The sequence below is a fragment of the Musa acuminata genome, chromosome BXJ3-3, assembly GCF_036884655.1.
Source record: "Musa acuminata AAA Group cultivar baxijiao chromosome BXJ3-3, Cavendish_Baxijiao_AAA, whole genome shotgun sequence".
NCBI lineage: Eukaryota > Viridiplantae > Streptophyta > Magnoliopsida > Zingiberales > Musaceae > Musa > Musa acuminata.
This window is the reverse complement of record NC_088351.1, coordinates 1,116,659-1,143,913: the sequence shown is the minus strand read 5'-3', so window position 1 is coordinate 1,143,913 and position 27,255 is coordinate 1,116,659. Positions and strand designations below refer to the sequence as shown.

General features: G+C 55.0%; 1 protein-coding gene across 5 annotated transcripts in view; it reads left to right on the top strand.

Moving 5' to 3' along the window:
• Positions 1-27,054, top strand: part of LOC135633688 (proteasome subunit alpha type-6-like) — a 44,371-nt gene extending 17,317 nt beyond the window's left edge. For 3 of the 5 annotated variants that reach the window (XM_065143466.1, XM_065143463.1, XM_065143461.1), the window contains 3 exons: positions 21,304-21,399; positions 21,840-21,899; positions 26,876-27,054. In XM_065143466.1, coding sequence (XP_064999538.1) covers positions 21,304-21,399; positions 21,840-21,899; positions 26,876-26,893 — 174 coding nt within the window. In that variant the 3' untranslated portion in view covers positions 26,894-27,054. Of the gene's footprint in view, positions 1-21,303; positions 21,400-21,744; positions 21,900-26,875 lie in introns of all 5 variants that reach the window. The other 2 variants (XM_065143465.1, XM_065143462.1) reach the window with 1 other exon arrangement.
• The last annotated feature ends 201 nt before the right edge of the window (positions 27,055-27,255 follow it).

Here is a 27,255-nt window from a genome sequence, read left to right as displayed (position 1 = left end):
AAGAGTCGCCGCATCGCCCCGAGTCCGAGGCCGCACCCGACCACCCCGGTGGAGACGAGCACCGCCCCAGGGAGATCCCCGCCATTCGGACCCCCGAACGAGCCGAGACGACCTCCCGGGTCACGGCTAAGAAAAAAAGGGTGTTTATACTAACTAAAAAAAGGTGTTTACACTAACATAATGGCGCTAGAAGGAGGGCCGGTCCGAATGTCAAGCGATCCGCAGGCTCACTCCGACGAACCCCCAGCCATCCGGTCGCACACGACCGACGCGACGGAGGAGCACCCCCAACAGGAGGGAATTCGGGATGAGCGCCCCGCCGCGACCTCGGAGCGCTATTGGCGATTATTCAACGATCCGGGCCTATCGCCTCCCGTCGCCAATCCCGGTGGCCCGTCACCCGTGCCACCCGAAGCCCTCTACGACCTCACGCACCAGGTTCGGGCCCTTACGGGAGTGATGCAGACCATCATCCCGCTGGTCTCTCCCCCGACGTCTTCACACTCAACCTTACCCCCACCGCGGCAACGGCCCGCCGGCGCTCAAAACGCCGCACCGCTCCCCGAGTCTCCCATTTCCCCTCCGCGCCGATCGACCCGACTCGGGAGCCGAGGAGCGGAGGAACCAGCGGCGCACCCGACGCCCGTAGCCCCACTTTCAGGCTCAGCGGAGGAACTGTGGGCCCAGCTACGCCTCGTAGGCCGCCGGCTGGACGAGGTGCAGCGCGAGGTTCGCCGGACCGGGGGAGACCCGGGGGCCGAACTGCTAGTCATAAGTGCCCAGCAAGCCAATCACGTGAGTGATGGCACGTGTGACTTGATACAGAATCTTTTTGCTTATTATATTTTGGCGTATATCACTTTATAACTATTGCATAAATGCATATATATTGTGATGTCCTTGGATTTGTGCAATGGGAATCAGATCGTGATGAGATCACGATAATGAGATCGATTCACCTTTAAACACATATCCTAAATAATCCCGGTCATAGGTTACTCGAGAGGGACATCGTGATAACCGGATAGACTGGTGTGCTGTATACCCGTCCATATGATGGATGCAGCTGGTCTCATAGCTGCTCGTGTAGGGACACTAGGGATACAGTACAGGTGCTCATTGGAGAATGAGTTCACTGATTGATCCGCTTACGGAATGCTGGATGGTTGATGATGCCTTATTGTCAGACAACGATTCCGTAGTCCTAGTGGTGTATCTGGTTCTTAGACTTGAGACACCAAGGATGTCCTGTATGAGTGTGTTGAATCTCGGATTTTGATGATGAAGTCAATTGTCATTTGTTATCTAATCTATGTGTTGAGATAAGTGTGCAGGATTAACTACGATGAGATTAAGACAAGCAGCAGGAGTTGCCCCGGAGTCAAGATCATGATCACGTTGGGAGTTCGAGAGTTCGACGGAAGCTTGGACGGTCGTCGGAGGTTCAGAGAGAACAGATCCGAGAAGTCCAGAAGCTTGCCAAGCGAAGCTCGTCGGAACTCGCCAAGTGGATCGTCGCAAAGTCCAGGAGTATGCCGGATGTCCGCAGGAGGATCACCGAGGGTTATCGGTTGATCGACGGAAGTTGGCCGGAAACTCGCCGGAAGAAGCGATTGACGCATCGGAGCAAGCTGCAGGAGTTGTCTTAGAGATAATCGTAGTTAGCACGATGATTAAGCATGAAAATGGGAGGTGATCCCATTAGCTTAATCTTGGGGCAATTGGGCCCCTGAAAAGATTCAAAGTGGGTCGAATGGAGTGAACCATTCGGACCCTGATTGCACCAGGAGGTGCAACCGCCCCAGCCAGGAGGTGCAACCGCCTGGGCTGTGGGGCTGGGAGGTGCAACCGCCCCAGCCAGGAGGTGCAACCGCCAGGGGTGCACGGCTGGGAGGTGCAACCGCCCCAGCCAGGAGGTGCAACCGCCAGGGGTGCACGGCTGGGAGGTGCAACCGCTCCAGCCAAGAGGTTGCACCGCCAGAGCTCAAGTTCCGAGCTCTGCCAGGCGATGCAACCACCAAGCTCAGTCTTCGAGCTTTGGCAGTGTGGTGCATCAGCCTGAGCTCAGTCTCGAGCTTTGCCAGGTGATGCATTCACCAAGCTCAGTCTTCGAGCTATGGCAGAATGGTGCATCAGCTTGAGCTCAGTTTGGAGCTCTGCCAAGTGATGCAACCACCGAGCTCAGATTTCGAGCTCTGCCAGGTGATGCAACCACCAAGCTCAGTCTTCGAGCTCTGCCAGGTGATGCAACCATTGAGCTCAGTCTTCGAGCTCTGGCAGAGAAGAAGCAATCGGCAGAGCTCAGTCTTCGAGCTCTGCCAGGCGGTGCCACCTCTCCAGCTGAGAGGTGCAACCGCCTGATCCCAGAAATTCTGGGATTAGATCGATTTGATCGTTTTGAGCTCGAATTTTGAATTGGGTTGGGGCCTATAAATACCCCACCCATTCAGCACTGAAAAGATACAGACCCATACCGAAATTGTGATCTTTTTTGTGATTCTAAAGAGCTCAAAAGTGTTGTAAATCCTTGAGTCTCCTCCTTCTGTTCTTCAAGTTTTCAACTGTAAAGTGAGGAGAGAAAGGTCTGTAAAGGTTGTCTCCTAAGCCTGTCAAAAGGAGAGAAACTGTAAGAGGGAAGTTTGGCCTTCGCCCATTGAAGGAAGGCAGCTAGTTGACGTCGGCAACCTCATCGGTGGAGGAAGCCAAAAGTGGAGTAGGTCAAGGCTGACCGAACCACTCTAAATCTCTGGTTTGCGTTTAATTTCGAGCACTCTATCATTACTGCAAACCTCCCTCATCACTACTGCTCTCTGCGCTTTCACGAACAAGTTCTAAGTGCTGTTCTTCCAAATCTGCATTCAGACGTAAACTTGTATTTTCGTACATTACAGTTTACGTTTACGTTTGATTCTGCAGAACTGTTTTCCGCGCTTTTACGAACGAGCTTCCTTGCAGTTTACGCTTACATTTTAATCCTATTAATAACTGCAATCTGTCCTCTACGATTTTACGAACGAGTTTTAACATTTAGACGTAAAACTGCATTCGGACGTAAATCGGCTTTCTTCGCTCAATCATCAGATTTCAGTTTACGTTTACGTCTTGATTTCAACTGCATACTGCCTTCTGCGAATATACAAACGAGTTTCAAAGTTTAGACGCAAATCTGCGTTTAGACGTAAAACTACGTTTAGACGTAAAACTGCGTTTAGACGCAAATCTGCGTTTAGACGTAAATCTGCATTTAGACGCAAAACTGCGCTTAGACGCAAAACTGCGCTTAGACGCAATCTGCGCTTAGACGCAATCTGCGCTTAGACGCAAAACTGCGCTTAGACGCAATCTGCGCTTAAGACGCAAACTGCACTTAGATACAAACTGAGAATTTGCTTTTGCATCATAATCGTTTTTGAACGAACGCAGCTTTTTGTTTTTAAATTATTATAAAATTTCCGCTGCACTAATTCACCCCCCCCCCTCTTAGTGTTCTCGATCCTAACAATTGGTATCAGAGCTCGGTTAACTCTCTAAAGGATTAAAACCCAAGAGAGATGGCATACGCCGGAAACCAAGAGGGGCATTCGATTACACGTCCACCCATGTTCAGTGGAACGGACTACACTTACTGGAAGACCCGAATGAGGATCTTTCTTATTTCTATGGATTTTGAACTATGGAACCTTGTTGAAAATGGATTTTCAAAATCTTCTCTTCCAATGATCGATTGGAACGATTTGGAAAAGAAGGCTTTCGCTCTTAATGCAAAGGCTATGAATGCCTTATTTTGCGCACTAGATAAAAACGAATTTAATCGTGTTTCAACTTGCGAAACTGCTTTTGATATTTGGCACACACTTGAAGTGACCCACGAGGGCACAAGTAGAGTGAAAGAGTCAAAAATCAATCTGTTGCTGCATTCTTTTGAACTTTTTCGAATGAAACCGAGTGAAACCATTGGCGACATGTTTACCCGTTTCACGGATGTCGTCAACGGTTTAAAAGGTCTCGGAAAGAGCTTTTCGGATTTTGAGCTTGTTAATAAGATACTAAGATCCCTTCCTAAGAGTTGGGATCCTAAAGTCACCGCCATTCAAGAGGCAAAAGATCTGCAAAATTTCCCTCTTGAAGAACTAATCGGGTCATTAATGACCTACGAAATGACCTGCAAAGCTCATGAAGAGCAGGAAGACATCCTTCCAAAGAACAGGAAGGATATGGCACTTAAGACTTCTGAATGCCACTTGAGAGAAAACTCAAGTGATGAGGATTGCGACGATGACTTGGCACTTTTGACAAGAAAGTTTAAAAAATTCTTCAAAAGAAACAAGTTTAAAAACGATGTGAAAAATAAACTTGAACCTAAGAAAGACCAGGTGATCTGCTATGAATGTAAAAAGCCGGGACATTACAAAAATGATTGTCCCCAAGTCAAGAAAAGAACAACAAAGAAGAAGGCGCTCCAAGCAACATGGGATGATTCGAGCGCATCCGAGGAAGAAGAATCCAACACCGAGCAAGTTGCTCATTACGCCTTTATGGCCATCGAAGGGGAGGTAACGGATTTATTAGATGCTGATTTATCTTTCGATGAATTATTAAATGCCTTCCATGATTTATTTGATGAATGCAAAGTTATAAATAAGAAATACAAGTTGCTAAAAAAGCTACATGATAATCTTACTTGTGAGTTTGATAAGTTAAAAGTCGAACATCATGATAGTTTAAACTCATGCATCAAATGTCATGATTTAGAAACTATACGAAAAGAAAACTTGCTGCTTAAGGACACCTTGAAGAAATTCGAGGTTGGTAGCAAGTCATTAAACATGATCCTTACAAACAAGGGTCATGCTCCCAAAAGAAGTGGGATTGGATTTGTGAGGAGTCCTCACCAAAATCCAACTACCTTTGTAAAAGGCCCCATCTTACACGTTCAACACCAAACCAAGTGCAACTTTTGTTGCAAATCTGGACACAAGACACATTGTTGTCCATTCAAGAAAATAAGTCCAAACAAATTAATTTGGGTTCCTAAAGGAACCATGATAAACTCTATGCAACATGATAGAAAATATAGATCTGTTTATGAGGCACCCAAAAGAAAATGGGTTCCTAAAGATCATCCGTTCCTATAAAAACATTAAAAGTCTAGGCCGGAGCAAGAAATAATGTTCTGCTCCTTAACTGTCAATGATCATAAACCAAGAATCAAAAAGGAACTCGCAACGCTTAAGTAACAAGTGGAAGCTATGAAATCACAAAAACGATACAATTAGAAACTTATGATATCCAAATTCACATACCCCCCCTGATCTTCAAAACCTGTTCATCTACAAATTAATTCTTGTAGAAACTAAACATGTCATGATCTTAAAAGGGACACCAAACAAACATTCGTATGCACGTTAAAAGATCTATCTAACAAAGAGCTTCTTCCTTAAATAAAAACTTATACGAAATCATGTAACAAACATCAATTGCTCTGAAACTCTCCTCAAGGCAAACTCTCCTAAATCAAAACATCCTAAAAATGCTCACCTGCTGCAGGCGGTGGCACCTCTCCAGCTGGCGGTTGCACCTCCAGCCTTCACGGGTTGCCAGAGGTTGCACCGCTCCAGCCAGAGGTGCAACCGCCAGCAGCTCTGCCCTCTTAAAATCACGCTAGGGCCGGCTAAGGAACCGACCCCAACTCACCCCCATTCCCTCCTCTACTCTTCCAAGACTCCTCCATTCCCACTTCACTCCTCTAAGCCTTCCAAATACCTCCCATTTCGGAGCAAAACATCAAGAATCCTCCCTTCTCTTGAAGATTTCACAAAGGTATTCTCTAAGAAGCTCTTAAATTCTGTTTTGTTCTTCATTTTCTTTAGCTCATCATCATCCCTTTAAAACAGCAGTAGTAATGGGATCTAGAAGATCCTCAAGGGACAAGGGAAAGAGGAGAGTAGTAGAAGAGTTTGATCTCACTCTTTTTGATTCCAAAAACCATGCTGAAAAATTTCTCTCCTTCGAACTAAGAAGCATCAATAAGGGAAAATATGTAGATCTGAATGAACTAAGAGATGTAGAGACTATACATTGGTTTGCAAACCTAAATCTACTTCCCATTTTGCAGATCAACGAACCCATTTATCCTAGACTAGTTCGATTGTTTTACAACAACATGCAAAAAGATGATGAAGAAAGGATATCAACCTATCTCTTAGGACAACACATTTCAATCACTGATAGATTCATTTGTGATATAATAGGTATCCCCATGAAAAGCATAGGACTTTACTTCAAAGGATCATGGGATGAAAACACTATTGGAACATCTTACGTTGACGCCTTAGGAACAATCCTTGCCAATCCTAACATAGAATCTATTTCTAAAAGTTGTGAACATCTAATGCCTTTTAACACTAAGATACTTCATCATATCATGACTAGTATAATTCTTCCTAAGCAATTTCATCATGATGAAGTAAGTCAATTGGAATTAGGAATTATGTACCTAATTATGAAAGAACGTGACATTTGTCTTGGCTATCTGATCCAACAAAACATGTTGGAATTATCTACAAAAGATATGATGCTCCCATATGGTGGAATTATTACTAGAATAATGAAAGCTTACGACATTCAAATACCACTAGAAGAAGAAGTAATGAAATCAGATAGATACAGCATAATAAACAAAAATCTACTTCACCGTCTAAGATGTCACTATAGAAACGGTAACTGGGTTAGAATGCCTAGAAGAACTAATCCCCCTGAACCTGAACCTGAACCTGAGCCGGAAACCCCAATCTTTAGGAGTACCCACTCTCCTCCAATCTGTCCCTTTGAGGAAACACATCCGGTTGAGCAGACTCACACATCATCCATCGAAGATATCGGGATTCGGATGGACCGATTTGAGCAACGACAAGAACGGCTTGAACTTCGACAAGATCAAATCCTAACCGAGCTACAACAAATCCATCGACAATTTGACTCTTTATTTAGGCACTTTAATCTTCCACCTCATGAATAAGCTTGTATAAACATCTGATGTTTTTGATATGACATGTTGTAAACTCCTTATGTTATTCATGAAGGACTTTGTCTTTATGGTTACCTGATATGCTGTACATATGTTACCCTGATATGGTTATCTTTGTCTGTGTAAGCATATTTTGCAAACATCTCTTGTTGTTTATCTCGGTTTTTGCACTAAAACTAAAAAGGTTTAAAAACCTATGCCTTGAAAATATGAAGCAACATACCAATGTAAGTTGATAAGTCAGTAGTATGACATTGATATGGTAGCTATTGCTAAAATGATTGCTATCATGCCATGTATCAAACAAAAATTTGCATCATACGAGCTGATATCTTACCATGTAATGCAATGCTACACTTGCTGAAATAAAAATCCTGCTATGCAATATGATATAATGCTGCACTTGAAATAATTGTGTTACTACATCAAAATTATTTTTCGGATGTTATTACTATTACATGCCTTGAGAACGCTTGATCAAACAACATGTTGCAAATTATGTGACAAATATTTTTAACCAAATGCATGTAAAAAGTTCACTTTTCGAGTTGTATGCTAAAAATGGGATGTTCCCGTACACTCTTATGAAAACTCCTTGGAAAATGACTTTCCTCCGTCAAGCAAAAACAATAAAGTGATATATGTGTCATGACTTCCTTTATTTGCTTGATAATGCTATCATGCTTTTTGTTGATGACAAAGGGGGAGAAAAATATGAATTGATATACACTATGTCATAGCTGAACTGCCATAATCATATCTATGTCATAGTTGCAAATACTTGAGAAAAATATGAATTGATATACACTATGTCATAGCTGAACTGCCATAATCATATCTATGTCATAGTTGCAAATACTTGAGAAAAATATGAATTGATATACACTATGTCATAGCTGAACTGCCATAATCATATCTATGTCATAGTTGCAAATACTTGAGTGATGCTATAAACAATATTATGCCATCCTTGCATCACCAAGAGATATGTGAACATGTACTATAGTTTGCATCTTATCTTAATTTGATATTGTGAAGAAAATGCAAACTTACTAGAAAATCTCAAATGTAAGCATCATGTAAAAAGTCCTTCGTAGCTTTATATGATTGCATGATGATTAGTTACAAACACAATCATACAAACTTGTTGATGTATGTCATGCCTTGACATAATTCTTGAAGAGATACATCATGATAGGCATCATGATGGGAGCATTGATAAGTTTAACTGATCTAACTTATCAATGCGTCACTTGAATTCAAAGGTCTTGAATTCAAGGTTGACTTATCTCAACTATGGCATATAGATAGGGGGAGTTAAGGATAACTCCTTTATCAATTGATTGTCATCATCAAAAAGGGGGAGATTGTTGAATCTCGGATTTTGATGATGAAGTCAATTGTCATTTGTTATCTAATCTATGTGTTGAGATAAGTGTGCAGGATTAACTACGATGAGATTAAGACAAGCAGCAGGAGTTGCCCCGGAGTCAAGATCATGATCACGTTGGGAGTTCGAGAGTTCGACGGAAGCTTGGACGGTCGTCGGAGGTTCAGAGAGAACAGATCCGAGAAGTCCAGAAGCTTGCCAAGCGAAGCTCGTCGGAACTCGCCAAGTGGATCGTCGCAAAGTCCAGGAGTATGCCGGATGTCCGCAGGAGGATCACCGAGGGTTATCGGTTGATCGACGGAAGTTGGCCGGAAACTCGCCGGAAGAAGCGATTGACGCATCGGAGCAAGCTGCAGGAGTTGTCTTAGAGATAATCGTAGTTAGCACGATGATTAAGCATGAAAATGGGAGGTGATCCCATTAGCTTAATCTTGGGGCAATTGGGCCCCTGAAAAGATTCAAAGTGGGTCGAATGGAGTGAACCATTCGGACCCTGATTGCACCAGGAGGTGCAACCGCCCCAGCCAGGAGGTGCAACCGCCTGGGCTGTGGGGCTGGGAGGTGCAACCGCCCCAGCCAGGAGGTGCAACCGCCAGGGGTGCACGGCTGGGAGGTGCAACCGCCCCAGCCAGGAGGTGCAACCGCCAGGGGTGCACGGCTGGGAGGTGCAACCGCTCCAGCCAAGAGGTTGCACCGCCAGAGCTCAAGTTCCGAGCTCTGCCAGGCGATGCAACCACCAAGCTCAGTCTTCGAGCTTTGGCAGTGTGGTGCATCAGCCTGAGCTCAGTCTCGAGCTTTGCCAGGTGATGCATTCACCAAGCTCAGTCTTCGAGCTATGGCAGAATGGTGCATCAGCTTGAGCTCAGTTTGGAGCTCTGCCAAGTGATGCAACCACCGAGCTCAGATTTCGAGCTCTGCCAGGTGATGCAACCACCAAGCTCAGTCTTCGAGCTCTGCCAGGTGATGCAACCATTGAGCTCAGTCTTCGAGCTCTGGCAGAGAAGAAGCAATCGGCAGAGCTCAGTCTTCGAGCTCTGCCAGGCGGTGCCACCTCTCCAGCTGAGAGGTGCAACCGCCTGATCCCAGAAATTCTGGGATTAGATCGATTTGATCGTTTTGAGCTCGAATTTTGAATTGGGTTGGGGCCTATAAATACCCCACCCATTCAGCACTGAAAAGATACAGACCCATACCGAAATTGTGATCTTTTCTGTGATTCTAAAGAGCTCAAAAGTGTTGTAAATCCTTGAGTCTCCTCCTTCTGTTCTTCAAGTTTTCAACTGTAAAGTGAGGAGAGAAAGGTCTGTAAAGGTTGTCTCCTAAGCCTGTCAAAAGGAGAGAAACTGTAAGAGGGAAGTTTGGCCTTCGCCCATTGAAGGAAGGCAGCTAGTTGACGTCGGCAACCTCATCGGTGGAGGAAGCCAAAAGTGGAGTAGGTCAAGGCTGACCGAACCACTCTAAATCTCTGGTTTGCGTTTAATTTCGAGCACTCTATCATTACTGCAAACCTCCCTCATCACTACTGCTCTCTGCGCTTTCACGAACAAGTTCTAAGTGCTGTTCTTCCAAATCTGCATTCAGACGTAAACTTGTATTTTCGTACATTACAGTTTACGTTTACGTTTGATTCTGCAGAACTGTTTTCCGCGCTTTTACGAACGAGCTTCCTTGCAGTTTACGCTTACATTTTAATCCTATTAATAACTGCAATCTGTCCTCTACGATTTTACGAACGAGTTTTAACATTTAGACGTAAAACTGCATTCGGACGTAAATCGGCTTTCTTCGCTCAATCATCAGATTTCAGTTTACGTTTACGTCTTGATTTCAACTGCATACTGCCTTCTGCGAATATACAAACGAGTTTCAAAGTTTAGACGCAAATCTGCGTTTAGACGTAAAACTACGTTTAGACGTAAAACTGCGTTTAGACGCAAATCTGCGTTTAGACGTAAATCTGCATTTAGACGCAAAACTGCGCTTAGACGCAAAACTGCGCTTAGACGCAATCTGCGCTTAGACGCAATCTGCGCTTAGACGCAAAACTGCGCTTAGACGCAATCTGCGCTTAAGACGCAAACTGCACTTAGATACAAACTGAGAATTTGCTTTTGCATCATAATCGTTTTTGAACGAACGCAGCTTTTTGTTTTTAAATTATTATAAAATTTCCGCTGCACTAATTCACCCCCCCCCCTCTTAGTGCTCTCGATCCTAACAGAGTGCTCCACTCTTTGATACCAGACTTATAGGTTTGGCTGTTCCCAGATCTAGTACAGCTGGTCATTGGGAGTGGTAGTCGACCTTACGAGGGCTATTGAGTGTCGATAGAGGATCATCCACTCTCGGTATCATGAGAGGAATATCCCATGTGTTCTTGCTCAGACAAATCCCTGGCCAGGGTCATTCGGGTTGAGAGAGAAAGAGTTCTCCGGGAGAATCCGATTAGAGCGAGACTCGAGTAGAAACCGTATGGGTCTGACAGCACCATGCTCGATATACGGTCTCTGGGATATTGGATGGATGAGGGACTATAGGTACATGGTAACTGAGGACAGACAGGTCCAATGGATTGGATTCCCCTGTATCGTCTGGGGACTACGGCGTAGTGGCCTAGTACTTCCGTAGTCGATGAGTCGAGTGAATTATTACAGAGATAATAATTCACTGAGTTAGAAGGAGTTCTGACAGGTATGACTCACGGCCAGCTCGATATTGGGCCTAGAGGGTCACACACATATGGTAGGCATTGCGATGAGTAGAGGTTCGGATATGAGATATCCGACGGAGCCCTTGTCTTATTGGATGCAGATCCAATACCCACTAGGGAAAGGACCCATTAGGGTTTTGACACGGGATCTCTATAAATAGGAGGGATTCACAGCCTCATAGGCTAGAGTCTTTGCTTGCCCTTCCTATTCTCCTCTCCCTCTCCCCCTCAGAGTAGGCCTGGAGTTTTGAGGAGCGTCGTCGCAACCCTGCTGTGTGGATCACCGCTAGAGAGGAGGACGCTTGACCTCCTTCACCCTCTCCTAAGGATCTGCAAGGAAACAGGGATATACGATCTCCCTAGGTAACACAATCTCTATACGCAGTTTTGTGTTTTTTGCGGATTTTGCGCACCAATCTTCGCACGACGATGAACATCTTTTTGGGAATCGGGGATTTTTGTTTTCTTGTTCTTCCGCTGCGCATATGATGTCGCCCCCTATGATTTCCCAACACGAACAACACCAGGGGTCCCCCTTCATCCCCGAGATTCAAGAGCAGGCCATCCCGCCGCATTTTCGGCTCCCGTCACTAGATGCTTATGAAGGTGCCACCGATCCGGCGGACCACGTGGCTGCTTTCCGCGCCCAAATGGCGCTATACGGGACGTCCGATGCCCTGATGTGCAGGGCGTTCCCGACGACCCTGCGGGGCCCAGCCCGAGCGTGGTACAGCAATCTGAAGACCGCGACCATCGCCTCTTTCGACCAGCTGGCCAGGGACTTTGAGCTTAACTTCCTGGCCCATGCCAAGCCGAAACCGTCGGTGGCGATGCTCCTGGGGCTCAACCAGAGGGAGGATGAGCCCCTTTCTCACTTTGTGAACCGCTTCACCACACAAATCCGCGGGCTATCTGATGCTCACCCTTCTTTGATGATGCAGGCATTCATGATGGGCCTGCGCCCTACCCGATTCTTTTGGTCTCTGGTGGAGCGACCCCCTACTTCGGTACCCGAAATGTTGCAGCGTGCGAACCAGTACATCGCTGCCGAGGCATGGATGGTCGGGAAGCGTGACGAGCGCAAAAGGGTCAAGCCAGAGCAGTCCCAACAGCAACAGCCCGCCACCTCCCGACGCAGGGCCGGTGGCCTCAACGATGCGGTACCTAGGTCCCCTCTTCCGGGCCTGAACTCCTCTCGGACCGAGATATTTCTCCATATTAAGGAGAAAGGCCTTCTCAAAGACCCCTACCCGATGAGGAGTCCGCGCGAGCTCGCGGACCGCTCCAAATACTGCCGTTTCCACCGACAGCCCGGTCACGACACCGAGGAGTGTCGGGAATTAAAAAGGCAAATTGAGGAGCTCATCCGCCGAGGACACCTCGGTTCATACCTCCGACCAGACAAGGAGCTCTCGCCACGCCCGGAGGGCCCCATCGAGCGACACATAGATGCCATAACTGGCGGGCTGGCGTCCGGAGGGAGTTCCACGGCGGGTGGAAGGGCATACGCCAGGGCCTCCCGGGCTGAGGATTCCAAACCCGAAAAAGGTCCCGAAGTCACCTTCCCGACCGAGGGATCCGAACTAGCCGAGCATGACGACGCACTGGTGATATCAGCCAGAATCGCCAACGCGCAAGTGAGAAGAATCATGGTCGACACTGGAAGCTCGGCCGATATACTTTATTGGGACGCCTTCCAAAAGCTCGGCCTGGTAAAGGAGAACATGAAGCCGGTATGCTCAACACTCACGGGGTTCACCGGCGCCTCAATCTCGTCACTAGTGGTCATCACCCTGCCCCTAACTCTGGGAGCCTTCCCGAGGGCAAAAACTGTGATGACCTCCTTTCTGGTGGTCGACCTCCCCACAGCATACAACGCCATCCTAGGACGGCCAACCCTCAACAAGACCCGAGCCGTCATCTCAACTTACTATCAAACCATCAAGTTCCCGACCCACGATGGGGTCGGGGAAGTGGCGGGGAACTCCTGGGAGTCCAGGCGCTGCTACTTGACCGCTGTGTCATTAAACAAGAGAGCAAGGATCCAATCCCCGCTGGAAGACCCCCGGGAGGGAAAAAAACCAACCCCCCGCCCCGAGCCAAAGGAAGCCACTGTCGACTTGCCACTGGTCGAAGGAAGGCCCGATCAAACAGTCAAAATCGGGTCGGGACTCCCCGAAAAGGAACGACAACAGCTCGTCGGCCTCCTGCGAGTCAACGCCGACATCTTCGCTTGGACGCCAGCTGACCTAACAGGAGTCCACCCGGAAGTCGCGCTGCACCACCTGAACATCTCGTCCGACGCCCGGCCGGTGAAACAGAGGCCCAGGCGGCAGGCCCCGGATCGGCAACTGGCCATCCGAGAAGAAGTAAACCGGCTTCTGGCGGCCGGTTTCATAGAAGAGGCAAGGTACCCACAGTGGCTCTCCAATGTAGTCCTTGTCAAGAAACCTAATGGAAGCTGGCGGATGTGCGTTGACTACACCAGTCTCAACAATGCTTGCCCAAAAGATTGCTACCCCCTGCCAAAGATCGACCAGCTGGTCGACGCCACGGCCGGCCACGCCCGACTCTCGTTTATGGACGCCTTCTCCGGGTACAACCAGATCAGGATGGCACCCGAAGATCAAAAACATACAGCCTTCCTCACCGAGCAAGGGATATATTTTTACAAAGTTATGCCGTTCGGGTTAAAAAACGCCGGGGCAACCTACCAGAGGACGGTGAACAAGATGTTCGCCCACCAGATCGGACAAAACATGGAGGTATATGTCGACGACATGATCGTAAAGAGCCGAACGGCGGAGGCTCATCCCTCCGACCTGGCGGAAACATTCGACACTCTGCGGAGGTTCGGCCTGCGCCTCAACCCCACCAAGTGCGCCTTCGGTGTGACCTCGGGAAAATTCCTCGGATTCATCGTACACGAAAGAGGGATTGACGCCAACCCGGAAAAGATACAGGCCATCATTGACATGCGGCCTCCTCGGACGATCAGAGACCTGCAGCGCCTCAACGGGAGGCTAGTCGCTTTATCGTGTTTCCTCTCCCGATCGGGAGATCGCTGCCACTCTTTTTTCCGGGCCCTGAAGGATCCGAAGAACTTCCAATGGACGGCGGAATGCGAGACGGCCTTCGAGCAGATGAAGCTACACCTGGCCAGCCTCCCTCGACTCGCTTCGGTCTCCCCAGGGGAGAAGCTGAGTCTCTACCTTGCCGTCTCTCGGCACGCGGTCAGCTCGGTTCTAGTCAAAGAAATTTCCGGCGACCAACTACCGGTCTACTACGTCAGCCACATGCTGAGCGGGCCAGAAGAACGCTACCCGCCGATCGAAAAGCTGGCGCTGGCGCTCGTCCTGTCGGCGCGGAAACTTCGCCCCTACTTCCAGGCCCACCCGATAGAGGTAATAACCGATCAGCCGCTTCGGCTTATCCTGTCCAAATTCGATGTTGCAGGGCGTCTCCTCAAATGGGCAGTGGAGCTCGGCGAGCACGACATACAATACATACCTCGGACCGCCATCAAAGCCCAAGCCGTGGCAGACTTCATTGCGGAGCTGACGCCGAATACCGACGAAGAACTCGAGCCGCTGCGCGATACCTGGACCCTCCACGTAGATGGCTCGGCCAACGCGAAAGGCGCCGGCGCGGGTCTGGTTCTGACAACACCTGACGGCCGCTCGATCGAGCGCTCCTTCCGCTTCGGGTTCAGAGCCACCAACAACGAGGCAGAATACGAGGCTCTCCTGGCGGGGCTCCAGTTGGCACTGGAAATGCAGGTGACCGACATACGCGTCATCACCGACTCGCAGCTGGTGGCTAGGCAGCTCGATGGCGAATACGAGGCCCGGGACCCGACTATGGCGAAATACCTAGCGCAGGTAAGAAGCCTGGCCGCCAAGTTCGCCCATTTTGAACTGTCGAATGTTCCCAGGAGCGAGAACCAGCGAGCCGACACCCTGGCTAAACTGGCGTCCGGCCCGTTCCCCTGGGCTCGACCCGAGACCGAAGAACTCCCCCGCCGAGCCATAGAGGTCGTCGCCACCGTCGCTCACGGCGCGCCGGCCACTTGGGTACAGGAGATGTTACGCTTCAAGCAGGACGGGACCCTGCCCGACGATACAACTACAGCTCGGCGCTTGCGTCGAACGCAGGCATGGTACACCGAGGAAGGAGGACGGCTGTACAAACGGTCTTTCTCGCGCCCCCTGTTGCGCTGCCTAGAGCCGAGCGAAGCCTGGACGGTTCTGTCCGACATGCACGAAGGGGCTTGCGGGGAACACATAGGCGAGCGAGCCCTGGCGCACAAGGTACTCCGACAGGGGTACTACTGGCCGACCATGCGCCAGGACGCAAAAGCTCTCGTGCGGCGATGCAGCTCGTGCCAGGAGCACGCCCGTACCACCCGACGGCCGGCGGTCCTGTTCACCCCCGTCGACTGTGCCTGGCCATTCGCGCAATGGGGACTGGACATACTCGGGCCTCTCCCGCCCGCCTCCGGCCAGCGGAAGTACATCATCGTGGGAGTGGACTACTTTACCAGATGGGTCGAAGCCGAGCCCCTAGCGACCATCACGGAGTCGCAAGTGAAAAGGTTCGTATGGAGAAACCTCATAACCCGTTTCGGCCTGCCCCAGTCCATCGTCGCCGACAATGGACCGCAGTTCGCCGGCAGGAAATTCCAAGAGTTTTGCGCCAAGCACAAAATTCAACTGAGGTTCAGCTCGGTGGCTTACCCCCAGGCGAATGGGCTAGCTGAAGTAACCAACCGGGCCATCGTCGACGGACTCAAGAGAAGGGTATCCGCTACCCGATCGGCTTGGATCGACGAGCTCCCGAGCGTCCTGTGGGCGCTTCGCACTACCCCCAAGACCCCGACCGGGGAGTCTCCCTATAGCCTCACGTTCGGGACCGAGGCCGTGTTACCACCCGAGGTAGCCGTCCCGACTCCGCGGACGGCAGACTACGGCGAAGAAGCCTCGGGCGAAGGGCTCCGATCAAACCTGGACCTGCTCGAGGAAAGACGGGCCGACGCACACCAGAAAGCCCTTTCTTACAAAAGAGCCGTAGCGAGGGTCTACAACCGGAACGTACGACCCCGGTCGATAAAGTTAGAGGACTTGGTCCTGCGCAAAATCGAGGTCAGCCACCCCACCCAAGTAAGGGGGAAACTGGCCCCAAAGTGGGAGGGACCCTATCGGGTCATCGGAGTATCCCGACCGGGGACATTCAGGCTCGCAACAATGGATGGCGACCCCGTGCCCCGGACTTGGAACATACAGAACCTTAGGAAATATTTCGTCTGAAGAAATAGACAACACGCAAACACAGAAGATCGGAGGAAAAGATCATCTTATTAAAAAGGAGGGGATACAGAAGCCAAAACCCATGCACAAAACCCTCGCACCCTCGACCCGACATACAAAAAACGACCCTCACTCCTCACCCGGAGTCTTCGGGCGGTCGTCGAACGGCACGTCCTCCGGCATATCCACCTCCAGGTCCACGGGGTGAGAGGCGAACGGATCCCTTTCCACCTCGGAGCCGGGAGGGCACGAACCGAAGCGACCCAGGTCGATCCTGTATCCATACTCGTAGGATACTCGCCCCATTCGGGTCAGTCCGAGCTCAAAGTTCTCGGACTTCTTGTAAGCTTCGATCGCCTCCTTGTCCTTCGACGGGCGGAGGCGAACCTCCTCAGCCAACGCCTCGGAAGCAGCGCGGGCTTCAGCCTCGGCCTTCTCCGCCCTCTTGGAGAGACCAAGCGCCTCTGACTTCGACTGGCGGAGCTCGGCCCGATCCAAACGAAGGAACTCCTGGAGCTCCTTGACCGAATCGCCCGACCGCTCGAGCTCTGCTCGTAAACGCGCCACTTCTTCCTCAGAACAGGTCGCGCGTTTTTCCGCAGCCGCTACCGCCTCGGGGCCAGACCCAGCGCGAATCTCCTCTAGCTGACGACACAACTTGGAGTTGCGCTCGCTGAGGTCCCAGATTATCTGGCCAGCGTCGCGCACTCGGTCCATCAGCGCCGTCGAATAATGGAGGCCCTGCCACAAGAAAATAAGGGTCAGCGCACAGTCGCAGGGATACCCGGAGTTAGCGAAATGCTTACCAACGTCAGGAACCTCCCCGCCTTGCTGAGCATGGTCTCCGAGGGCAGAGTGTACAGGTCCCGAGCCAGGTCGGGGTGGAGCACGCCTCGAAGGAAGGCGGCCGAGGGATCTCCCCCGGCCCATACCCGGTCCCCTCGGGACAGCCCCTTCCATCGGGCGACCAGCGGGTCTGAAGCCTCCCCTGTCGGAAGCTCGCCCATCACCGCTGCCCATAGGGGCTCGTCGGCTCCCGCGCGTAGCCCGCACAGATCATCCACCGTGGGCAGGTTCGCCCTTTTCCCGGTCGCCCGCTGGCTAGGCCCTTCAAATTGGGAAGGCCCCTCCTCCCGAGTGGTCCGCTTGGCACCCACGACTGTTGGAGGAGCGGTCCCCGCCTTGGTTTTCCCCGGACCCGTCGTCCTCGCCTTCTTGGACGGACGTCCCGCAGGGATCTCCAATGGGGCACCCGCCGAACCGGGCACCGGGTCGGCTGGGGAACGCGGAGGGGAAGCAGCGGACTGGCGCGGGGAAGAAGCCGACGAAGAGCGACCACCACGGAGGGACAGGAGCTTCATTCCTGCGAAAAAGACAAGCGAAACCGTCACAAACTGTGGAAACAAATAAAACGTGGAGAACACCCTCTATAAACATACCCCCGAAAGCCGGGCTAAGACCCGCCTCGGCTAGCCACTCCTCGGTCATAGCTCGGATGGCCTGAGAGCCGGGAAGGATTGCCCGAAGCCTCTTCAAATCCCGACACTCCTCGTCGTTCAAATCCGGGACGGTGTTATCTATCACCCTCACCGCCCACCGAACCCCGAAGCCCCAATCCCTCGGCCAGCTGATGTAAAAAAACCGCCCCTTCCACCCTTTATTACTCGAAGGGGCTCCCCCGACGCGAAAGCCAGCCCGGGCCGACACGAAATAGCCCCCCGGCCCCTTGAGAAGGCGGAAACATGAAAGAAAGAGGTTTCGGGTAGGGGTGATGTTAGCATAATAACACTCCCCCAAGAACGCTACCAGGTACCGCCATGAGTTAGGCGTCACCTGGGAAGGCGAAATCCGCCAGAGAGATAGGCAGGAAACAATAAGGGGGTGAAGGGGAAGGCGCAACCCAGCCTCTAGGGCATCTTGGGTCAGCGCAAAACCTCGGGGGATCGGGTCGTATGACCGTTGCCCCGGATCAGGGGCAACCAGAACAAACTCCGCCGGGATGTAATAACGCTCCCGGAGCTTTTCCAGCGACGACCCGCTCACCACCGAGTCGAGGTCGTGCGGCCACATTAGCGCCTCAAGGGCTCGCGCCGCCTCCTCGTCCGGGGAAGACAGAGGCATGCTCTCCCGGACTCTGTCGAGGGACGAAGGCGAAGAGACAGGCGAGAAGGACATTCCTTACCGGCTTTTGGAACGAACAAGAGAGACGACGAGGGAGCGACTGTGGGATGGTAGCGTGGGAGAGGGGAAGGAGCGATGGCAGAGAGAAACGACGAGGCCCAAGACTCAGCAGCAGAAGTCGAAAAACGGGCAGGATACGCCATTTATGTAAGGAAAAACCCGCCGAAAGAGACGTCCCTTCGTCTCCCCCTAGCGGCCGACAGCTCATCCGCACACCCGCTCGCATCAGGGAAGACCAACGGACACCCCATCATAAATGCGGACCCAAAGCCGCTGCAAGAAACGACGTGGAGAACGGCCACTACGACTTCTCAACGCCTAAAAAGAACGACGATCGTGCCTCACGTTTCCCGAGACCACCTCCTCGGCGCGGCCAGCCTGCCCGAGACGTGCTCCTCGGCCACATGTTTCCCGAGACCACCTCCTCGGCGCGGCCAGCCCGCCCGAGACGTGCTCCTCGGCCGCATGCTCCCCAAGACCACCTCCTCGGCGCGGCCAGCTCGCCCGAGACGTGCTCCTCGGCCGCATGTTTCCCGAGACCACCTCCTCGGCGCGGCCAACCCGCCCGAGACGTTCTCCTCGGCCGCATGCTCCCCGAGACCACCTCCTCGGCGCGGCCAGCCCGCCCGAGACGTGCTCCTCGGCCACATGCTCCCCGAGACCACCTCCTCGGCGCGGCCAGCCCGCCCGAGACGTGCTCCTCGGCCGCATGCTCCCCGAGACCACCTCCTCGGCGCGGCCAGCCCGCCCGAGACGTGCTCCTCGGCCACATGTTTCCCGAGACCACCTCCTCGGCGCGGCCAGCCCGCCCGAGACGTGCTCCTCGGCCGCATGCTCCCCGAGACCACCTCCTCGACGCGGCCAGCCCGCCCGAGACGTGCTCCTCGGCCACATGCTCCCCGAGACCACCTCCTCGGCCACATGCTCCCCGAGACCACCTCCTCGGCGCGGCCAGCCCGCCCGAGACGTGCTCCTCGGCCACATGCTCCCCGAGACCACCTCCTCGGCGCGGCCAGCCCGCCCGAGACGTGCTCCTCGGCCGCATGCTCCCCGAGACCACCTCCTCGGCGCGGCCAGCCCGTCCGAGACGTGCTCCTCGGCCACATGCTCCCCGAGACCACCTCCTCGGCGCGGCCAGCCCGCCCGAGACGTGCTCCTCGGCCACATGTTTCCCGAGACCACCTCCTCGGCACGGCCAGCCCGCCCGAGACGTGCTCCTCGGCCGCATGTTTCCCGAGACCACCTCCTCGGCGCGGCCAGCCCGCCCGAGACGTGCTCCTCGGTCGCATGCTCCCCGAGACCACCTCCTCGGCGCGGCCAGCCCGCCCGAGACGTGCTCCTCGGACACATGCTCCCCGAGACCACCTCCTCGGCGCGGCCAGCCCGCCCGAGACGTGCTCCTCGGCCACATGTTTCCCGAGACCACCTCCTCGGCGCGGCCAGCCCGCCCGAGACGTGCTCCTCGGCCACATGTTTCCTGAGACCACCTCCTCGGCGCGGCCAGCCCGCCCGAGACGTGCTCCTCGGCCGCATGCTCCCCGAGACCACCTCCTCGGCGCGGCCAGCCCGCCCGAGACGTGCCCCTCGGCCGCATGTTTCCCGAGACCACCTCCTCGGCGCGGCCAGCCCGCCCGAGACGTGCCCCTCGGCCGCATGTCTCCCGAGACCACCTCCTCGGCGCGGCCAGCCCGCCCGAGACGTGCTCCCCGACCAAAGCACCTACGCAGCGCGGCCTGCTCGCCCCGAACATGAGTCCCAGTCGCGACCCACGAAAAGAACCGTCACTTACCGATCAAAAGCCATGCCTCAAATCCCCACCGTCCGATGCCGAGTCATGGCTTCCTTTGGGGGGGGGATATGATATGGCAAAAAATGGTAAACCCCACCCCCGGCGACTTCCCCCGCACTTGGACAGGCGCGGCGCCCCAGGGAGAGCAACAAGGGCAACAGTCTGCGTCCGGACGTTAGCCTCACGGAGCCCGCAGCCCCTTCAGTTGACCCAGCACAGTAGGACGAGACAGAAGTGGGTAGCGGTTGAAGCTCGCCCATACCCTGCGATCCCCCGTTCCCATACGCAACGTCCTCAGCGATGTCGGACGCCATCAGAGATACGGCCCCGACCAACGGGATGGCGCAGCCGAGGATGCCGAGTTCCCCTATAAACGTCCCCAAGCCAGAAGGGAAAGGTAAGGCTGAATTCCCCGAACAACCGCCATCGCATCTCTCTAACTTGATCGTCGGAGGGGTCGGGTCGAGCGAACCCGACCATTGTGCAGGTATCAAGCCGAGGTCTCCCGTCCGGGACGTGCCAGCAATCCCCGCTCGGGAAGAGTCACCGCATCGCCCCGAGTCCGAGGCCGCACCCGACCACCCCGGTGGAGACGAGCACCGCCAGGTCGGGTCGAGCGAACCCGACCATTGTGCAGGTATCAAGCCGAGGTCTCCCGTCCGGGACGTGCCGGCAATCCCCGCTCGGGAAGAGTCGCCGCATCGCCCCGAGTCCGAGGCCGCACCCGACCACCCCGGTGGAGACGAGCACCGCCCCAGGGAGATCCCCGCCATTCGGACCCCCGAACGAGCCGAGACGACCTCCCGGGTCACGGCTAAGAAAAAAGGGGTGTTTATACTAACTAAAAAAATGTGTTTACACTAACAGTTGATAGTACGAGTTTATAGTATTCTGTTCCAGGCTACAAGTGCTGGCTTGAAAGAACAAGAAGCAATCAACTTGTTGGAGAACAAAATGAAGAATGATCCAGCATTCTCGTATGAGGAAACTGTGCAGGTAAGATATGACAGATTGTAATTGGTGTGCATTGAACATCTGTTACCTATGGCAGAATTACCTGTAACTTTATACAAATCACTTCCACCAATGTTGTGGCTTCCAATTCTTGGCTTTAGAAGTTTTACTGCTTCCAAAGAGGCAAATGTACCATCTCCCAGTAGATGGTTTAGTTAGTACATTGAGTTGGTATTTTCCTTGTCTTGACATCAAGTATTGGGTAGTGGGAAACACATCTGTGTAATGTTGGTCTTTCTCTCCCAATTTGTGTGTTCTCTACTTCCTTTCTGTGGTCTTTTTTAATTTTGGAGCTCTTTTTTTTCATTTTGAATTATGCTTATACAGGACCCTTTGATCCGTAAGCTCAGATGGTGGTTCTCCTTAACGAATCACTGGTTAGTATATATGGTATTTGGCTAATCTTATGTTGATTATTGCAGACTGCAATATCTGCTCTACAATCAGTTCTGCTTAAGGACTTCAAAGCTACAGAGATAGAGGTAACCCATTGACTTATGGTCATTAATGTTAGTGTAAGTAACTTTTTTAGCCGTGGCCTCGGGGCCGTCGCGGCCTGGTTCGGGTCCGGAAGGCGGTGATCTCCTTGGGGGCGCTCCTCGAGATCTCCCGGCGGCCGAGCTCGGTGGTTCGGGTCGGGAGGTCGGTTCGGCAGCTCGGGTCACCCGGTCGGGTCGGGAGGCAGCTCGGGTCGTCCCGGTCGGGAAGAAGCTCGGGTCGTCCCGGTCGGGAAGAAGCTCGGGTCTTCCCGGTCGGGAAGAAGCTCCGCCACAGCGCCAGGAAGAGGCGACACCGTCTCGCACCTGCACACAGGTCGGGCCGGGGTGCTCGACCCGACCCCTCCGACGATCAAGTTAGAGAAAGATGCGGAGGGGGTTTAGGAGGAGGAGAAACCTCCGTCTGTTGAGTGTGTGCCCCCCTTTTTCTAAGGGCTCGGGGGTATTTATAGAGGGGGTTTGATGTTACCTGATGTAGCTGTCTGCAGGGCAGGACTGTGCCTTTGGTTGCGTGGGAGGCCGAGCTGCTGCAGGGTATGGCGAGCCTCGGGCAGTGAGTTGGTCAGGGGGATGACGTGTCTCATTACCATTTTTTGCCATATCATATGCCCCCCCGAAAGGAGCTATGCGTCGGTTCTTGCATGCAGGGGGTCCGATGCATGGCTTTTTACTTCAGGTGGGCTGGTCATGCATATCCGAGGCGTATGACGTAGGCGGGCTAGCCGCGCGGACGTGTCTCGTGCAACATGGGGCCGAAGTGCGCAACTCAGTCAGGAAGCCGAGCAGGGTTAGATTCGGGGCCGATGGAGCCGATGAGGGCTGAGGAGCACAACGCAGGCGGGGTGACCGCGCAGGCGTGATCTCGGGAGGCATAGAGCCGAGGGCCGAGGAGCACAACGCAGGCGGGGCAACCGCGCAGGTGTGATCTCGGGAGGCGTAGAGCCGAGGGCCGAGGAGCACAACGCAGGCGGGGTGACCGCGCAGGTGTGGTCTCGGGATGGCGTAGAGCCGAAGAGCCGAGGAGCACGGCGCAGGCGGGCAGGCCGCGCAGGCGTGGTCTCGGGTGGCGTAGAGCCGAAGAGCCGAGGAGCACGACGCAGGCGGGCAGGCCGCACAGACGTGGTTTCGGGTGGCGCAAAGCCGAAGAGCCGAGGAGCACGGCGCAGGCGGGCAGGCCGCGCAGGCGTCGTCTCGGGTGGCGTAAAGCCGAAGAGCCGAGGAGCACGGCGCAGGCGGGCAGGCCGCGCAAGCGTGTCCTCGGGTGGCGTAGAGCCGAAGAGCCGAGGAGCACGACGCAGGCGGGCAGGCCGCGCAGGCGTGGTCTCGGGTGGCGTAGAGCCGAAGAGCCGAGGAGCACGACGCAGGCGGGCAGGCCGCGCAGGCGTGGCCCGGGTGGTGTAAAGCTAGAGGGCCGAGGAGTTCGGCGCGGGCAGGCTGGCCGTGCAGACGTGTCTCGGGGTTTATGGAGCCGAGGGGCACGACGCGGGCGTACTGGCGGCACTGGTCTGTCTCGGGAACATGGAGCCAAGGAGCACGACGCAGGCGGCTGGCGGCGCAGGTGTGGTCTCGGGCATTACGCGACCGAGGAGCACGACGCAGGCGGGCAGACCGCGCAGGCGTGATCGCAAGGGTCATGCGACCGAGTAGCACGATCAGGCGGGCAGGACGCGAGGACGTGGCCTTGGGCACCACGCGGCCGAGGAACACGACAGGCGGTCGGGCCGCGCCGAGGTGGGTCTCGGCAGAGATTGGCCGAGGTGCTCGGTGCAGGCAGGCTGCGACCGAGGGACGCCGCTTAGGCGGGCTTGGCAAGCATGGAGCTGCGGGGTTCGGCGCAGGCAAGCCGCGGCCGAGGGGCGTGAACCAGGTGGATATGGCCGTGGAGGTCGGCGCGGGCAGGCTGGCCGTGCAGACGTGGCTCGGGGTTTATGGAGTCGAGGGGCACGACGCGGGCGTACTGGCGGCACTGGTCTGTCTCGGGAACATGGGGCCAAGGAGCACGACGCAGGCGGGCAGACCGCGCAGGCGTGGTCGCAAGGGCCATGCGACCGAGTAGCACGATCAGGCGGGCAGGACGCGAGGACGTGGCCTCGGGCACCACGCGGCCGAGGAACACGACAGGCAGTCGGGCCGCGCCGAGGTGGATCTCGGCAGTGATTGGCCGAGGTGCTCGGTGTAGGCAGATAGACCGCGCATGGGGCCGAGGCAGCGCGCAGTATGTTGGCTGCGCATGTGGCCGAGTGGCCGAGGCCGTGAGGCAGCGTGTTGGCCGCGCATGTGGCCGAGAGGCCGCGGCAGTGCGGCAGCTGCGTATGTGGCCGAGTGGCCGAGGTAGCGATGCTGCTTGCCGGCCGCGCATGTGGCCGAGTGGCCGAGGCAGCAAGGCAGCGTGTTTGCATGAGGCCGCTCGCTGGCTGCGAACGAGGCCGAGGGGCCGAGGCAGCGTGCTGGCCTCGCATGAGGCCGAGGGGCCGAGGTAGCGAGGCAGCATGTTGGCTGCGCATGAGGCCGAGGCAGCGAGGCTGCGTGCTGGCTGCGCACGAGGCCGAGTGGCCGAGGCAGCGTGCTGGCTGCGCCCGAGGCCGAGTGGCCGAGGCAGCGAGGCAGCGTGTTGGCCGCGCATGAGGCCGAGTGGACGAGGCAGTGAGGCGGCCGCGTATGTGGCCGAGTGGCCGAGGCAGCGATGCTGCTTGCTGGCTGCGCATGTGGCCGAGGCAGCAAGGCAGCAAGGCAGTGTGTTTGCATGAGGCCGCTTGCTGGCTGCGAACGAGGCCGAGGGGCCGAGGAACACGACAGGCGGTCGGGCCGCGCCGAGGTGGATCTCGGCAGTGATTGGCCGAGGTGCTCGGTGTAGGCAGATAGACCGCGCATGGGGCCGAGGCAGCGCGCAGTATGTTGGCTGCGCATGTGGCCGAGTGGCCGAGGCAGCGATGCTGCTTGCTGGCTGCGCATGAGGTCGAGGCAGCGAGGCTGCGCGCTGGCTGCGCCCGAGGCCGAGTGGCCGAGGCAGCGAGGCAGCGTGTTGGCCGCGCATGAGGCCGAGTGGACGAGGCAGTGAGGCGGCCGCGTATGTGGCCGAGTGGCCGAGGCAGCGATGCTGCTTGCCGGCTGCGCATGTGGCCGAGGTGGTCTCGGGTAGGCTGTGGCCGAGGAGGTCTCGGGCACGCTATGGCCGAGGTGTTCGGCGCGGTCGGGCTGGCCGCGCGCATGGGACGCGGGCGGTTTGGCCGGTGCGTGAGGCGCGCGGGTTGGCCGCGCGCGCGCGGGACCGAGGGGGGTTTGGCCAGGAAGCCGAGGCCGACCCCAGAAGTCGTGGTGCAGGTCGGCTGGTCGCGCGCGTGGGACCGAGGGGCCCAGGCGCGTGGGTTGGCCGCGCGTGCGGGGCCGAGTGGCCGAGACGCTCGGCGCGGTCGGGCTGGCCGCGCGCGAGGGACGCGGGCGGTTCGGCCGCGCGCGTGGGACGCGGGCGGTCGGGCTGGTGCGTGAGGTCGAGGGGTCCGAGGCGCGCGGGCTGGTCGCGCGCGTGAGGCTGACGCGGACGGGTTGGCCGCGCGTGTGGGGCCGAGTGGCTGAGACGCGCGGGTTGGCCGCGCGCGTGGGGCCGAGTGGCCGAGACGCTCGGCGCGGTCGGGCTGGCCGCGCGCGTGGGACGCGGGCGGTTCGGCCGCGCGCGTGGGACGCGGGCGGTTCGGCCGCGCGCGTGGGACGCGGGCGGTTCGGCCGCGCGCGTGGGGCCGAGTGGCCGAGACGCGGGCGGGCTGGCCGCGCGTGTGGGGCCGAGCCGCGCGCGTGGCCGAGGAGCTCGGGACGCGCGGGCTGGTCGCGCGCGTGGCCGAGGAGCTCGGGACGCACGGGCTGGTTGCACGCGTGGCCGAGGAGCTCGGGACGCGCGGGCTGGTCGGGCGCGTGGCCGAGGAGCTCGGGACGCACGGGCTGGTTGCACGCGTGGCCGAGGAGCTCGGGACGCGCGGGCTGGTCGCGCGCGTGGGACGCGGGCGGGGTGGCCGCGCGCGTGGGACCGAGGGGCCCGAGGCGCGCGGGTTGGCCGCGCGCGTGGGGCCGTGTGGCCGAGAGGCCGAGGAGCCGAGACCGGCCCCAGAAGTCGCTGCTGCTGGTGCAGGTCGGCTGCAACGGAGCAACCAAGGAGGAAGCTAACGTACCGTCATTTCGGGCCCTCCTTCTAGCGCCATTATGTTAGTGTAAGTAACTTTTTTAGCCGTGGCCTCGGGGCCGTCGCGGCCTGGTTCGGGTCCGGAAGGCGGTGATCTCCTTGGGGGCGCTCCTCGAGATCTCCCGGCGGCCGAGCTCGGTGGTTCGGGTCGGGAGGTCGGTTCGGCAGCTCGGGTCACCCGGTCGGGTCGGGAGGCAGCTCGGGTCGTCCCGGTCGGGAAGAAGCTCGGGTCGTCCCGGTCGGGAAGAAGCTCGGGTCTTCCCGGTCGGGAAGAAGCTCCGCCACAGCGCCAGGAAGAGGCGACACCGTCTCGCACCTGCACACAGGTCGGGCCGGGGTGCTCGACCCGACCCCTCCGACGATCAAGTTAGAGAAAGATGCGGAGGGGGTTTAGGAGGAGGAGAAACCTCCGTCTGTTGAGTGTGTGCCCCCCTTTTTCTAAGGGCTCGGGGGTATTTATAGAGGGGGTTTGATGTTACCTGATGTAGCTGTCTGCAGGGCAGGACTGTGCCTTTGGTTGCGTGGGAGGCCGAGCTGCTGCAGGGTATGGCGAGCCTCGGGCAGTGCGTTGGTCAGGGGGATGACGTGTCTCATTACCATTTTTTGCCATATCAATTAAGGATTGGTAATTTTTAATAAGGTTGGAGAAAAAAATTAACCACAACAGAGAGTCATTAGCCATTTTTTCTGTTTGCTACATGCCTGCATCTTAAGCTCGTCCATGATTAGGGAATTCCATTTTTTTTCGAGTATGGTTGTCGCTTACGACATGACTTTGGTTATTCTCTAGGTGGGAGTTGTCACATGATGAACCTGGCTCATCAAATAAAGGATGTGATTGAGAAATATCAAAGGTAGTGACAACATATCTTCCTTTTCTTGAAGGATGCCTTTCAACTGCTTCATCTATCTCAGGTTGATCAGATATTTAATATGCCTTCCTCAATCAATATTATGGTCCATATGACTTAGCTTTGTACAACCTTTTCACATAGAGCTTACGCTGAGCAACTTTATTGCCTTACTAGTTGCATGGGATGAGCAGTGTTCAATATCATCTCGCTCTTATTTATGTGATAGCATATGGAAGAAGTTACATGCCACCCAACATGCATGCCTTTTTCTTTAATCACAGGATATTCCTTTTTTCGTACCTTTAATTGATGACAT